The 14,495-nt window shown below is 31.8% G+C and overlaps 2 protein-coding genes across 2 annotated transcripts; one reads left to right on the forward strand and one right to left on the reverse strand.

Annotated features, from left to right (window-relative positions):
- Window positions 1-636: 636 nt before the first annotated feature.
- On the reverse strand, window positions 637-8,352 carry LOC111897489 (uncharacterized). The gene is made up of 16 exons (XM_023893448.3): window positions 8,084-8,352; window positions 7,453-7,656; window positions 7,089-7,327; window positions 6,905-6,996; window positions 6,637-6,788; window positions 6,444-6,556; window positions 6,146-6,316; window positions 5,968-6,027; window positions 4,655-5,349; window positions 4,468-4,546; window positions 3,505-3,797; window positions 3,351-3,405; window positions 2,412-2,725; window positions 2,211-2,313; window positions 972-1,052; window positions 637-857 (listed from the first exon to the last, which is right to left on the reverse strand). The coding sequence occupies exons 1-16, from the start codon at window positions 8,226-8,228 to the stop codon at window positions 768-770; spliced, it is 2,886 nt and encodes a 961-aa protein (XP_023749216.1). The 5' UTR covers window positions 8,229-8,352; the 3' UTR covers window positions 637-767.
- Window positions 8,353-11,974: 3,622 nt separating this feature from the next.
- On the forward strand, window positions 11,975-14,212 carry LOC111897469 (disease resistance protein RPV1). The gene is made up of 3 exons (XM_052768835.1): window positions 11,975-12,902; window positions 13,286-13,419; window positions 13,514-14,212. The coding sequence occupies exons 1-3, from the start codon at window positions 11,975-11,977 to the stop codon at window positions 14,210-14,212; spliced, it is 1,761 nt and encodes a 586-aa protein (XP_052624795.1).
- Window positions 14,213-14,495: the final 283 nt, after the last annotated feature.

Raw genomic sequence — 14,495 nt, forward strand, 5'->3', positions numbered from 1 at the left:
TGATTTAAAAAAAATATTAAACATTAAAATGTAAACAAAAAATATTTTTTTAATATTTTTTAATGTAAAACTTTAAAATAAGAAAGAAAGAAATGTATTTATTACAATTTAATATCATATATATGATATTTAATAATTTACATTTACATATATAAGTATATGATTTTAATTTTAAAAATTAAAACAAACCAAAAATTGACAAGTGGCTAATATTTATTTCAAAAATACCACAAAATGACAAGTGTCAAAACTCATGAAAGATTGACACGTGGCAAAAAAAAACCTTCATTTATTAAGAAGGATTACATATATAAACTCTTTCTAATAAATACCTTACATATTAAATATGGAATTTTAATTTAATAAAAAGAAAAATACAATAAAATAACAAGTGAAAAATAGAAAATTTAAAAATTCTAGAAAATATCATATATCCAAATAAAAGAGAAAAAGACATATGACAAAAAAACTTTCATTTATTATAGTAGATTTTCTGTAGTTGTTAAACAAAACATCATACTAGTTTGACTCTTTAAAAAGTTAAATTTATCATTTTATCAATTTAGTCATTAAACTATAATTTCTTATGATTATTATACCAACAGTTTGTTAACTAAATCAATAGTTCAGTGATAATGGTGAAACTACGTTGTATTTTTTTCTTCTGTATCTGTAAAAGGTAATTTACTGATGCATTTCTACGAGGAAAGGAAAGATATATTAAAATTTTTTTTTTTAAAAAAAAAATGCATCAAACTCGAAACAAACTATGAATCTAATAAATGAGGATTTGAGGGCATTGCATTTGTGTACTTTGTGCAGTCGTAAGGCCCAATCTGATTAGCTTTATTTTTCACCTGAAAATCCATTTAAAAAAGAACACATTTATTGCTAGGTTTATATATAAATAAATTTATTATATATTTATTTATTTTTTTTAAATGATAAAATTTAGGATTATGGAGTCATACCGGAGACCATGGATTTCGTTCGGGAATAGATTTGTCTGGAGGCGAATGCTGTACAGCCCCACACTTCATGGTAAGGATTTCCTGTATAAATTATGCATATCATTTTTATTTTTATAAAATGGATTTTTATAAAATATAAACATTCTGTTATAATTTATAACCATTTTTATTTTTATACAAGTTATAAAATCATCTACAATGTTAAATTTATCATGTATTATTTATTCATCAGGATATCAAAGAGAAACATTTCCAGTTTCCCGTCTTTCTCTTTATAAAAAGAAGATTAAAAAGAAAGGAAGGAAACAAGTTATTATTTCTAAAAGTTTGTATTTTGTATTAACTTATTAAATCTGTGAAGTGAAAATATGTTTAGTTTAAACTTTAAATTATTAGTGATATTTGCTAATCAACTTTGAGTTCAACATTTGTATTTAAGCTTCTTAGATATTATGTTTATCTTAAATTATCAATGATATTGTGATTCAATATTATATACAGTTTTGTTAGGATTAAAATATCATTTTGCATTTGAAGAAAATCAAATTTTGTAATTTTTGTAATTTACAATTTCAGTTTATAACAGTTCTCAGAAAAAAAAAAACAGTCAATTATATTTGGCATTGCTTCTAGACAAAAGGGTAAAACGGTCATTTAGCCATTCAGCAGTTAATCCATAAAGCACTTAATGAGGATAAAAAAGAAATATTTATATTACAAATTCAGTTTATAACAGTTCTCAGAAAAAAAACAGTCAAGTATATTTGGCATTGGTTCTAGACAAAAGGGTAAAATGGTCATTTAGCCATTCAGCAGTTAATCCACAAAGCACTTAATGAGGATAAAAAAGAAATATTTATATTACGAATTCAGTTTATAACAGTTCTCAGAAAAAAAACAGTCAAGTATATTTGGCATTGGTTCTAGACAAAAGGGTAAAATGGTCATTTAGCCATTCAGCAGTTAATCCACAAAGCACTTAATGAGGATAAAAAAGAAATATTTATATTACGAATTCAGTTTATAACAGTTCTCAGAAAAAAAACAGTCAAGTATATTTGGCATTGGTTCTAGACAAAAGGGTAAAATGGTCATTTAGCCATTCAGCAGTTAATCCATAAAGCACTTAATGGGGATAAAAAAGAAATGTATACAGTTCTCAGAAAAAAATAAAAAACAGTCAATTATATTTGGAATTGGTTCTAGACAAAAGGGTAAAAATGTAAAATGGTCATTTACCTCTCCAGCAGCTTCAATAGCTGCTAACCATTCATCAGAGAAGGGTACAGCATCTACAACTAAAGACTTATTATCTTGCCTCTTGATGTTATTTGACTTCTTCCTGAAAACCACAAACCAATAATCAAATTCAAAAATCAAAATTTTAAAGTTTTTTAAAAAAAAAGTAAATAAATCTAAAAGTTGCTCAAAGAAACTTACATCAACACTGTTGCTTCCTTGTTATTTTCTTCTTGAAGAACATTCAGATTCACATTTTTTTCTTGAAAAATATGATCATTAACCTCAGTTGCAATTTCAAAAGGTCCCTCTTGTAGACTTGAGCTTTCTGCAGGCATAATGACTTTACCAGAATGCCCTTCAGTATTCAGTAATGCAGAAATGCAAGAAGTTGTGGCTCCAATATCATCTTCTATTTTTCCAATTTCGCCCCTCTGGGACTCCACAGGATTAACCTTACAAGCATTAGGTTTTTTGGTATCAGATTGTTCCCTTTTTAATGTTTGAGCAAGATCCTGCATAAGTAAATAGTGCATTAATTAATGTGGATCTATAAGGTTGTTTCATTTTTACAATATTACCCTTGTTTATTTTTAAAAGTTTTAATACAACCTCCCACAAATGAGGGTAAAAGTTTTACAGATGTAATTGATTTTATTATATATATAATATTTTTTTAGTTTCTCACTTCTCACCATGTTTTAGTCAAGTACAATTAGATTTAAAAAAATTGCAATAATATCAGATAAACAACTATTTATGATTTTATTATGATGGTTTTGAAATATACATTCATTTGTTCTTAACAAAAGGGTAAAATAGTCATTTATTTGTATTCAGAAAGTTCATTCAGACTAAAAAAGAAACAGATTTTGTGTATTTAACACCTATTCCATACAGAAATCATTTATCTATTCAGCATTTTATCCAAACAGTACTTAACTAGGAAAAAAAAAACTTTATGTTCAGTTTAAGTTATTTATCATGCTGTGATTAAATAGAATTTTCATTTTTATCATTATTTATATTTTATATCAGTTACAAATTATTCAAGTATTTCAATTTTGTTTATCTTTGTCATTTACAATTTACAATTTACATTTATATTAGTATATAAGTATATTTAATTATTTATATTACCTCTTGATGTATGACCAAAGACTTATCTTGCTTCTTGATGTTATTTGACTTCTTCCTGACAACAACAAACCAAAAATCAAATTCAAAAACTGAAAAAAAAAAATTAAAAAAAAATAATAATATAAAAATCTACAAGTTGCTGAAACATACTTACATCAACACTGTTGCTTCTTTGTTATTTTCTTTTGGATTTGCATTTTTTTCTTGAGAAATATGATCATTAACCTCAGTTGTGTGTAAACCTGAGCTTTCTTCAGGCATGACGAAATTACCAGAATGCCCTTCATGGAACTGAGAATTCATCAAAGCAGAGATGCAAGGAGTTGTGGCTCCAACGTCATCTTCTTTTTTTCCAATTTCGCCCCTCGGGGACTCCACATGATTAACCTTACAAGAATTAGATTTTTTGGTATCAGATTGTTCCCTTTTTGATGTTTGAACAAGATCCTGCATAAGTAAAATAGGGTATTAATTATCATTTGAAGTAAGGTGTTGTTTCTTGTAAAGAGTACACGAATCGTCCCTATGGTTTGGGGTAATTTGCACGGTTGATCCCTAACTTATTTTTTTAACTCGGAAGGTCCCTACAATTTGTTTTTGTTGCACGTTTGGTCCTTGTCTTACATAAAAAGACTATTTTGCCCTTGATTTTTTAATTTATTTAAATAAGATGGGGTAGGTAAGGTAAAGTAAGATGAGGTGGAAGTGGGACTTGGGTAAGTTTATTTAAATAATTAAAAAATTAAGGGCAAAATAGTCTTTTTATGTAAGACAGGGACCAAACGTGCAACAAATACAAACAGTAGGGACCTTCCAAGTTAAAAAAATAAGCTAGGGACCAAACTTGCAAATTACCACAAACCATAGGGACCATTCATGTAATTTTCTCTTTATTTAAATAAATTAAAAAACCAATGGCAAAATAGTCTTTTTGGGTAAGATAGGGACCAAGCGCGTAATAAAAACAAATAGTATAGACCTTCCGAGTTAAAAAAAAAATAAGTTAGGGACCAAAGTGCAAATTACACTAAACCATAGGGACCATTCATGTAATTTACTCTTCTTTTAAACTTAAAATCATGCGTTTTACTCTATTTGGTGAAGGTATATTAATTACCTCATCACCATCTTCAATAGCATTTATTGGATGCTTGATAGAAGAGTTATCTTGCCTCTTGATGTTATATGACCTTTTCCTAACAAATCAAGATTCAAGTTTTAACATTTTTTCCCCTTAAATTAAGGATGAGTTGTAAAGATTATAAAGTATAAACAAATCAAAAACTGGTCTTAAAGCTACTTACTTTAACATTGTTGGACTCTTTGTTTCTTGAAGCACTTTCACTTTAGCTTCAAATTCTTCCCCAGAGCTTATCTTTGACACCTCAGCTTCTACCCTATGTGTAGTTGTTAGCATGTTCTCAATAATTATCCCCATTTCTTGATGCTTCTGATTTTCATCATTGTTTTTAAATTCATCTTCAATTATATGTGGATAAGTACTTGAATAAGTTGAGCCACTTTCTTCTAGCAAAAGATGATCATTAATCTCAGTTGCAATTTCACATGGGCCCACTTCAACCATAGTCAAAAGATTTTGTTCTTGATGCTGAATGGATTGTTCAGATGTAGACACTGAAGTGGAGATATGATCATCTTTTGTTTCAAGAATAAAAGGAAGTCTTTCATCATTTTCAGACGATTGAATGTTGGCATTCTTGCCTTCTCTGTTCTCCTCATTACCCTTCAATGTAATTTTCTCAATTCCCATTTTGCCCTTGTGTTCAAGGATTCTTTTCTCTAGCTCAATGACCTTATGTGAGTCAACATCAGAAGCACTAATACACTCGTATTGCATTTTCCTCACTATATCTTGATATACATTTGAATTTAAAATCCCTTTGTTCACCATGTAATTGGATGATGGACTACCACAAGGGGTAGTATGAGAATTTAATACAGAACATTGTCCACTCGGTGTTTTTGGTGTAGCTGTTGTCTGAAACACACATAAGGGAAACAAATGATTTTAAGGTTGTGTTTGGTGAGTCATAGCTAGCTGATTTTTAGAGTTTTTTTATGTTGTCATGTTTGGCAAGCCAAAAAGTAGCTTTATAAAAAGCTACTTAGACTAGCTTTTTTAGAATTTTCCAAGTATACCCTTTAATTAAGTATAGAAACACATTCTTTTAAATACCTTTTTATGTCTTTTTATATCTTTCATCTAGTTTTTCAGTTAGTTTTACCAAACGTCATTTTTTATCAGCTAGATTTTCAGCTATCAGCTAGTTTTTCAGCTAAAAAACTACTTAGACTAGCTTTTTATGAGCTTTTTTCAAATTTTCCAAGTATACCCCTTAATTAATTATAGAAACACATTCTTTTAAATGCCTTTTTATGTTTTTTATACCTTTCATCTAGCTTTTCAGCTAGTCTTACCAAACACCATTTTTTATCAGCTAGATTTTCGGCTTTCAGCTAGCTTTTTATTTAACAGCTAACAGTTAGCTTTTCAGCTAGCTAGTACGCCAAACATAGGCTAAATAAATGACTTATGGATATTTTTACATCTTCATAATCAAAATATAAAATAAAAATAATAAAAAAGCAAAATTACCTGATCAAAGAATCGGAGTGAAGGTGAAGGCAATCTTAGTCCTGAAGGCAATGAGTTGTTCTGTAGTAATTTAAATTCCAGATTACTTCATTTCAAGAATTTCATAAATAGCATTAAAAACTACAAGTTTGAGAAATTAATAGTAAAAGATAAAGGTTGAAAAGGCTGGAACATTTACTGAAGTTGTTGGAGTATATTGAGCTAGACTTTTAGCTGGAAGAGGGGTAGATTCGTCTTGAATTTCACATGAATGCAATCTATCTGGAACCATTTCTAACCCACTATTAGCTTTGTCAACATGTACAAACTGTGATTTGGTTGAAGAAGTTGCTTTAGAAGATGAGTGTGTCTACACAAATTAAAAGGATCATGTTACAACACTTAGTTACTTACATGGAGTCATACTTCCAAAATATTGTGCTTTTATATTGTTACTTCTGAAAGGATAAAGGTCAAAATAGCCCTTAATTTCTTACCGATTTTACAGTCTTTTGAGCTAGCTCTTTAGAATGGGGGTTGTCTAATCCTGTTTTTGCTTTAAAGTCTTTTAAAGAGCTTTTCAACCCAACATTCTTCTGAGCATTTAATGCTGCAGGAAGAAAAAGACAAAAGAAAAACAAATTCAGACACCATATATAGAAATGTGCTCCAGAATTCATTAACACTTACGTGGTTTAGGAATCAGATTATGCCTCAATTGGCTTGTTGTTGTTATAGAACCCTTTGTAGAAGAGCAAGATCCGAGTTTTGACATGGGTAGTTTAGGAAGCTTGGATTCCTTTTTTGTTGTTCTCAAAATGTTTGAATTTGGCCTTTTCAAAGTACAAGGAGTTAAGGCTCACAACCAAGAATAGGTCAAATGTATCCCAAAGGTCAAACCAATTTAAATTGTTATTGAAAGTGAAAGTCTTATCTTGCTGAAACACAAAAAGGATATGATGATACAGGTGAAGGGGCTGAACACACACCAATCTTGGACCTTGTTCTATTTGAATTTGAATGATCAGTTAAGAGAACTTTGTGTGTAATCTGCAAACATTATATTTTGAAAATGAGAAACAACTCATCTAGGCTAAGATACAAACAGAGGATAATAGTTTTAAGAAAGACTCCCAACATACTTTATGATGAGGTAAAGAATCATGATTTCCCACTCTGTTTCCCTTTGATGTGTGACTCTTGTTATGTAACTCTTTAAGTAGAGCTTCTTTAGAGGCCTCAATATCATTGGGTTCATTTCTATATCTGCTACTTGAAGAAAATGAGCTATTTCCCTCTTCACTTATAGTAGGCAATCCCCTTCCACATGTGTAAGCATTGATACCAGTAATCATGTTTAATTCACGAGGATCGAGAATGCCTATGAAATGAAGAGAGTGTTTATTACTCATTTACTCATATCATTCATCAAAAGCATAAGAATGAGGAATCCAAAAACATAATCCAGTTTTGAAATTTAATACCAAAAAAGGGAAATAGGACAACCTTCATCAGTAAAGAAAGCTCTATCCCATGCTAAGCTTTTCCTCAAATTGCATTCTGCTCCCTTCTTTCTCCTCTTCATTTGGATAGGTCCCATACCTAATTTTGGCATTTCTAAATTGTTTGAGTTTATATTCTCTTTATTGTTGCTAGCTTCAGAAGATGAAGTGCTAGGTTTCTCTGTATGAACACCATCTTTCAGACTTTCTGCAATGCATATGAACATCATTATTTAACTGTCGTTTTGTGTCCATGACCAGATAAAAAGATAAAAACTTAGCCGACAAGTATAGTTGTGAGTAACTAACTACATGGTATTTACTTATTTTAAAGAACAAATTGTATCGAAAAAAAAATCAGTAATAACACTAAGCATAACAGCTGGGAATTCTGGAATGCCCAAATCATCGATTTAACTTGCATATCGTAAAACAGGATCAGGATCAGACCAAACTTAACTAACCAAACAAACCCATTGACTTAAACCCCATAAACGAACCTGGAAGGGGAAAGTGTGAACCGAAAGGGAGTCATATTTGAGACAATGTAAAGCATCATTAAACATCGTTTCAAGCAATGTAGCTGAAATTTTACTTCTATTGCACAAAATTTTAAAAATCTGGTAGATACTTACTGGTGCGTGAAGGTGGAAGTGCGAGAGGCGAGCAATTAAAGTAATTGAATGATGATTTTGAAGGTGTTTGCTTGGGATCTGGAAACGGTTGGATAAGAGAATCGTCTTCTTCAGTCAGTTCCATCAATGGAAGATCCGATTCCATGATTCGGAGCCCTAAATGTGTGTTTGGGTGAGTGTGATTAAAAGCTGTTTTCAAAACATTATGCAAGCGCGAAAGCGAGAGAGATGTTCAGATCGGGCTACTAGCAAGTAGCACCTGCCGTGCGTAAACAATTTAAAATATTCCTGTTGACTATTATTAAATTAAATAATTGCTTAAATAATTACTACTTTGATCCAAAAGTTAACAACAATGTAAGAAATAATAGTATACTTTTATTGATCTATTGTTCATCTCACTTTTTCAAATATTGTTACTTTAGTTTTATATTTCAAAAATGCATTCGGCTATAACAATATTAAGGGTGTTTTGTAACATTTTAATGCCAGTTTTGAATTGGCCAAATTCACCATCTTAATTTCATGTATGTATGAATGGGTTAGTTAACCACTTATTGGGTCAGATCTAGGAGTATATATGAATGAAAAAAAAAATATATGTGTTTTCTTATTTGCCAAAAACGTGTTTCCCTCTTTATTCTTGCGTCCATCACATAAATGGCGTCCTTCCCTCCTCGTACCTCCTACATATCGTCACTTCACCACATCATCATGCCTCAGCCCTCCTCCATATCGTCACGCCTCCCGACCTCCGGGCTCCTTCAACTTTGTCGCTACCGCCATTTTGCCAATGTTTTCTCTTTGCCCTTCAATAAACTTCTTGCCTTAATATCGATCTGTTTGTTTTTTTTTTCGATGTACAAAATGTTGAAATAGCTTCTTTTCTGCTGATATCTTTTTTATGTTGGTCGATCTTATAGTGTTATGCTAAAATTTTCATTTCAAACAAACATACTTGCTTAAATCTATTTGTTGCCATTGATTTTTTGTGTTGAAATGTCTGTTGATGAAAATGTTGAAACATACTTTTTGAAATATTTCCTAAAATCTAATGTTGTGATGTGATTTGAATCTTTGTTCTATTTCGTTGAAAACTTTTTTCTTTGTTGATGAAACAAACAAAAATCTTAATTTGAAACTAATTTTATTCCAAAAAAATCGTGTGAATTGAAATGAGTGTTTGCTTGAAATCTTTTATTGCATCTTATGTTGTGATATGAATCATATCTCTTATTTTGTGTTTCTAAAATGTTGCATCTTAAATCTTGTGTTTTGAATCAGCTTTCTTGTATTGTTGAATCTATTGTAGACATGGCACAATAGGCTTACATAAAAGCTAGAAAAGTAAAATTGTCAATTTTATCATCCAACACAACATTCATATGTTTAACCAAACATGTTTTCAATCATAGACATATTTTTCAGAACATATATATGATTCAAACCTCAATCTGATTTAGATTTAATCCTATCAAACAACCATATATATATATATATATATATATATATATGTGTGTGTGTGTGTGTGTGTGTGTGTAAACGTTTAACAAGGAAACATTTTAAACCTTAGAACCATTATATTTTCAAGTTTTAGAACTTATTCTTTAACGGAAAAAAATCTAAAAACATCTAAATTCGTAATGTAACACCCCGAAATAAGATATATCGATAACTCTTACTTTTATTTAATTGTCAAAGCTAGCCCTTAATTGACAAAAAGGTGGCAAATGAGTACGCGGGGCGTACGCATGTGTACACTCAGCGTACTCATGTGCGTATTATGGACGCGGGGCCACCTAGTACGTTGGGCGTACCAGAGGGTACGTCGAGTGTACTAGGCTCAGAGTGAAAACCCTAATTGTGTGGTGTGTCCCTATTTAAGGAACATGATGGCCTCATGTCCAACCACCATTATCCAGTCTTCAACTCCCCTCAAAACCCTAATTTCCGGTTCTTAGCTTGAGTGGCCATTTGAAGCTTTTGAGTGATCTTTGTGGGATTCTTTGGGTGAAGAAGGAGCCTTGAAGAGAGTAGAGTTGGTGTCCAAGCTTTGGATCTGAGTTTGCATGTGTTTGGTGCATCATTTGGAGGTATCAAGCTGAAAGTTTTCTCATTATTTGATTTGTGCATATTGTGGTTCATTTTAGGGTTTATGTCCCAAAGCTTGAAGCTTTATGAGTTTGTTGAACTCCAGAGCATGATACATGTCCCTTTTAAGTGTTTCTAGTTGAGTGGACTCATAAAAATGGGATCTTGGACGTCAAGATCTCCCCATGCATGATATATGAGAACTTTTGTGAGTAAAAAGTGAGAGTTTATGAGTTTTAGACTTGCTCAGCTATGCTAAAGCTTAAAGTCACAAACTTTATGAAGTATTAGCCTATAGTGAGTCCAGATTTGAGATTATAGCTATGGTCTTAACGGATTAAGACCATGAGAGTGGAAAAAGTAAGTCTGGGACGTACGTTGAGCGTACTCCAGCTACGCGAAGCGTAGCGTTGAAGTTACCCGATGCATGCATGGTGAAGTGGTACGCCCAACTATTTTTGAAATGAATGTTAGGAGGGAAAATTATCAAAAATCTTCTTTCCACTTCTTTTCTTAAAAAAAAACTCACAACCATCATTTTTCTACTTATTCAACTTCTATCCTTAAAAAGAATTCAGAAAAGGTTATTTTAGAAGAGGGATATGAAAGAAGAATGAATAAAGTTGGATTTAACGGCTTAACGACTGTCAGGTAGGACCAAAAGCATAATCAAAAGCATTACAGGGAGGAAATGACAAAATAAGTAAAGAAATCGGACCATATCCATAAAAATGATAATCACATTGTTGATTTTTGTAATTTTATCATATTATAAGTAGGAAATTAAGCGTTCAATGTGTAAAAATTATTATGGTCTTTTTTCTTCTTTAACAAATAAAAGTCTTATTTGACTCCAGTACCATTCGGAAGTTTTTCCAAACAAATACATCGCTAATTCGCTTTCACACTACTGGAACTAATATGAAATTTCATAAGTTATTCATTTATAATTAAAGAAACAAATGAATGACGTTTTCAACCATATATCATCTATCTAGATGTAAATTAAAGATTTTCTTTGTGCAAATACAAAAATATAAAATAAAATAATAAAAAAAATAATAAACAAACCACTATAAATCAAGTATGGTAATATAAATATAAAAAGAAAAATAAAATAAAATAGACCGTAATGTTTGTTCAAAATTGCTCATTCTTGCAAAAAAAAAAGTGTTTTTTTTAAGTAATGTGGATCTAAAATTTATTTTAAAAAAAATTAGGAGTCGTATTTAAAAATCATTGTTGCAAAATTGTCAATAAAAAAACATGTACTTTTCAAAATTAATGAACATGAGAATGTAGAGGCTGCTGGGAAATGGAGAGAGGCTTTAAAAGAAGCAGCAGATCTGACTGGGTGGGAATTAAAGAACACCGCTGATGGGTACGTACCTCATCATATTTATTTTGCAATATTGAATTCTTTCACTTTGTTTCTTTCTAATCTATTTTTAAAAAGATAATCTAACCAAGTTTGAATCCCACATGCTTCAAAACCTTGGGTGGGCTGATGTTAAAAACAATGTTTAAAATGTTGTATTGGCAAATTCTAACTTAAACTAAATTCTTGTGGAAAAATCTAACACCAGGCATGATTAAGTGACTGTTATTACATATTACTTCACATATGATTGTTATAGATCTGAAAGTAAATGCTCATATGGGATTTTGTGTAATTTATGTAAGCTAATTCAATCTTTGTTAAAATACTGACATGAAGCTAAATTTATCCAGAAAATAGTTGAAGAGGTTTCCTTAGAGTTACGTTCCATTAATTACTGAATTGATGAAAACTTAATAGGCATGGAGACCCGAATCAACGATATTGTATCGTCTTTAGGAACTGCTACCAATGATGTTCGCATGATTGGCATCGGGGGGATAGGAGGTGGTGGGAAGACAACTTTGGCACGAGCTGTTTTTAGTAAGATATCCTTTCAGTTCGAGGGTAAAAGTTTAATTGAGAACATCAGTGAAGTTGCAAACACTTCTTTGTCCGATTTGAAGTCGTTGCAAAATCAAGTCCTTTCTGATGTATTAAATAGTCGAGGCATCCACATACGTAATGAATATGAGGGGAAAATGATGTTGTGGACGATTATGCGTGGTAGAAAGGTTCTTCTTGTTCTCGATGATGTAGATCATATTAACCAGCTTGAGGCGTTAGCTGGTGACCCTAATTGGTTTAAGTCGGGAAGTATAATTATTATTACAACAAGAGAGAAGCAAGTGTTGGTAGCACATGGAGTGAAGTTGATCCATAATGTCAATTTGTTATCGGATACGGAAGCAATTTACCTATTTAGTAAATATACATTTGGGAGAGATATTCCAGAAGGGTATGAAGAGCTATCGAGACAAGTTGTATGTTATGTTGTTGGTCTTCCCTTAACAATCAAAGTTTTGGGTTCATTTCTTTGTGGTAAAAGTAAGCTTGAATGGGTAGATGCTCTAGACAGACTAAAAGCAATTCCATTAGAGGAAACTCGAAAAAAGTGGGAATTAAACTATATTAGTCTAGACGACGATTATAAGGAACTATTCCTAGATGTTGCCACCATGCTGAAAGGTTGGCCAAAAGACTCGGTAATTGAAGCTCTTGAAAGTTGTGGATTTTATGCTAGAATTGGTTTAAGAGTTCTTGAGCAAAAATCTCTCATAACTATTGATGATTATGAGCGTGTAGGCATGCATGACCATTTAGAAGAAATGGCAAAGAATATTGTTCGGCGTTCGCACCCGGATAGTCGATTGTAGGATACCAAAGAAATAAAATATGTATTGGCTAATGACTTGGTGAGGATCAAGTTAATTTTTGATGTTAGAGAAACTAACATATTTTTATTTGTTAGGACACAAGTTTCACGGTGATTGTGTTTTGGTTATAGGGTACTGAATCAACAAGATATATACAATTCGGGTGGGGGGATCTTGACCCGGAAATCGTTATGAAAGGTCTTAGAAAGACGAAGGAACTTCGGTTTCTTGATGTGGCTCTACAATTGTCTTTGTATTGGAATCGAGAAATTAATAGACCCATCCCAAGCTTTACAAATGCCTTAGGCTTGCTGTGTTATAATTTTGTATTTAATAAGCTCAACCCATACTTTCCAGATGCTTTACGATATTTGTGTTGGAACGATTACCCTTTTAGTTCTTTACCCAAAATATTTCAAGCAAATAATCTTGTTGTAGTTCAGATGCTTGATAGCAAAATTGTAAAACTTTGGGAAGGGGGAGAAAGAAAGGTAGTTTATTGATTGTTTTGCATGATTCATTATATTACTATATAATATCCACATGCTTTGTTATTACTCTAATATTTTTTTTTTCTTATGTTAGGTTCTAAACAAGCTCATATTCATTGACCTCAGTTATTCTACATTGAGGACCTTTGAACTTGGGCTTACTCCAAACCTCGAGACGTTTACTCTTCTAGGATGTAGTCATTTGGTAGAGCTTCACATGTCCATTGAATGTCTAAAGCTCAAATCCCTCAAACTTTCTAGTACTTCAAAGTTGAGGACGCTTGACCTTCGGTTGACTCCAAACCTTGAGCATTTAGATTTTAATGGTGATTCGGTAGAACTTTACATGCCCAATGAATGTCTAAAGCTCAGATCACTCAAACTTTCAGGTTCAAACTTAAGGAGGCTTGACCTTCGGCTGACTCCAAATCTTGAGAATTTAGATCTTAACAAACGTTACAATTTGGTAGAACTTCAAGCTCATGTTGGATGTCTAAAAAATGTTGTCTACTTAGACTTAAGTGGATGTTTGGGGTTTAAATCTTTTTTGTTTCACATAAAGGATAATACTTTTGGTAGAATGAATGAATCACTTGATGTTCGTTCTTTAGCCGAGTTACATTTCATCCTAGAAAGTTGCCCGTTTCACCTCGATAATCATTTGCCAAAGTTTGAGTTTACATGTTTTCATAAAGAAGATCTACCTTTATTGGCTAGAAATCCCGAGATGCTTATTTCTATAGGTCCATGTGCCTACATAAAACTTGAGACATTTTCAAGAAGCATTTGTTGAGAGGTATGAATAATGTATACATCCACAACGGAAGTCAACTCTTCCATGCTCCATGAATGAATTTGAGAAGCTTCAAAGGATTGGGAAAGTCGGTTTACAAGGAAATATTATAAGAACATCTACAATGGTGAGTTCAATGAGAGAGTTGAATAAGGTGGCAAGTCTATGTGTCATTCAATGGATGAAATTCTACCATTATGAGATGTCACTTTAGCATTCAATGAATTTGGAGTTCAACGGCCATTGAACTCTTCAATGGGAAAAGGGAAAGTTTTTAATTCTT

The sequence above is a fragment of the Lactuca sativa genome, chromosome 2 (assembly GCF_002870075.4).
Source record: "Lactuca sativa cultivar Salinas chromosome 2, Lsat_Salinas_v11, whole genome shotgun sequence".
Taxonomy (NCBI): domain Eukaryota; kingdom Viridiplantae; phylum Streptophyta; class Magnoliopsida; order Asterales; family Asteraceae; genus Lactuca; species Lactuca sativa.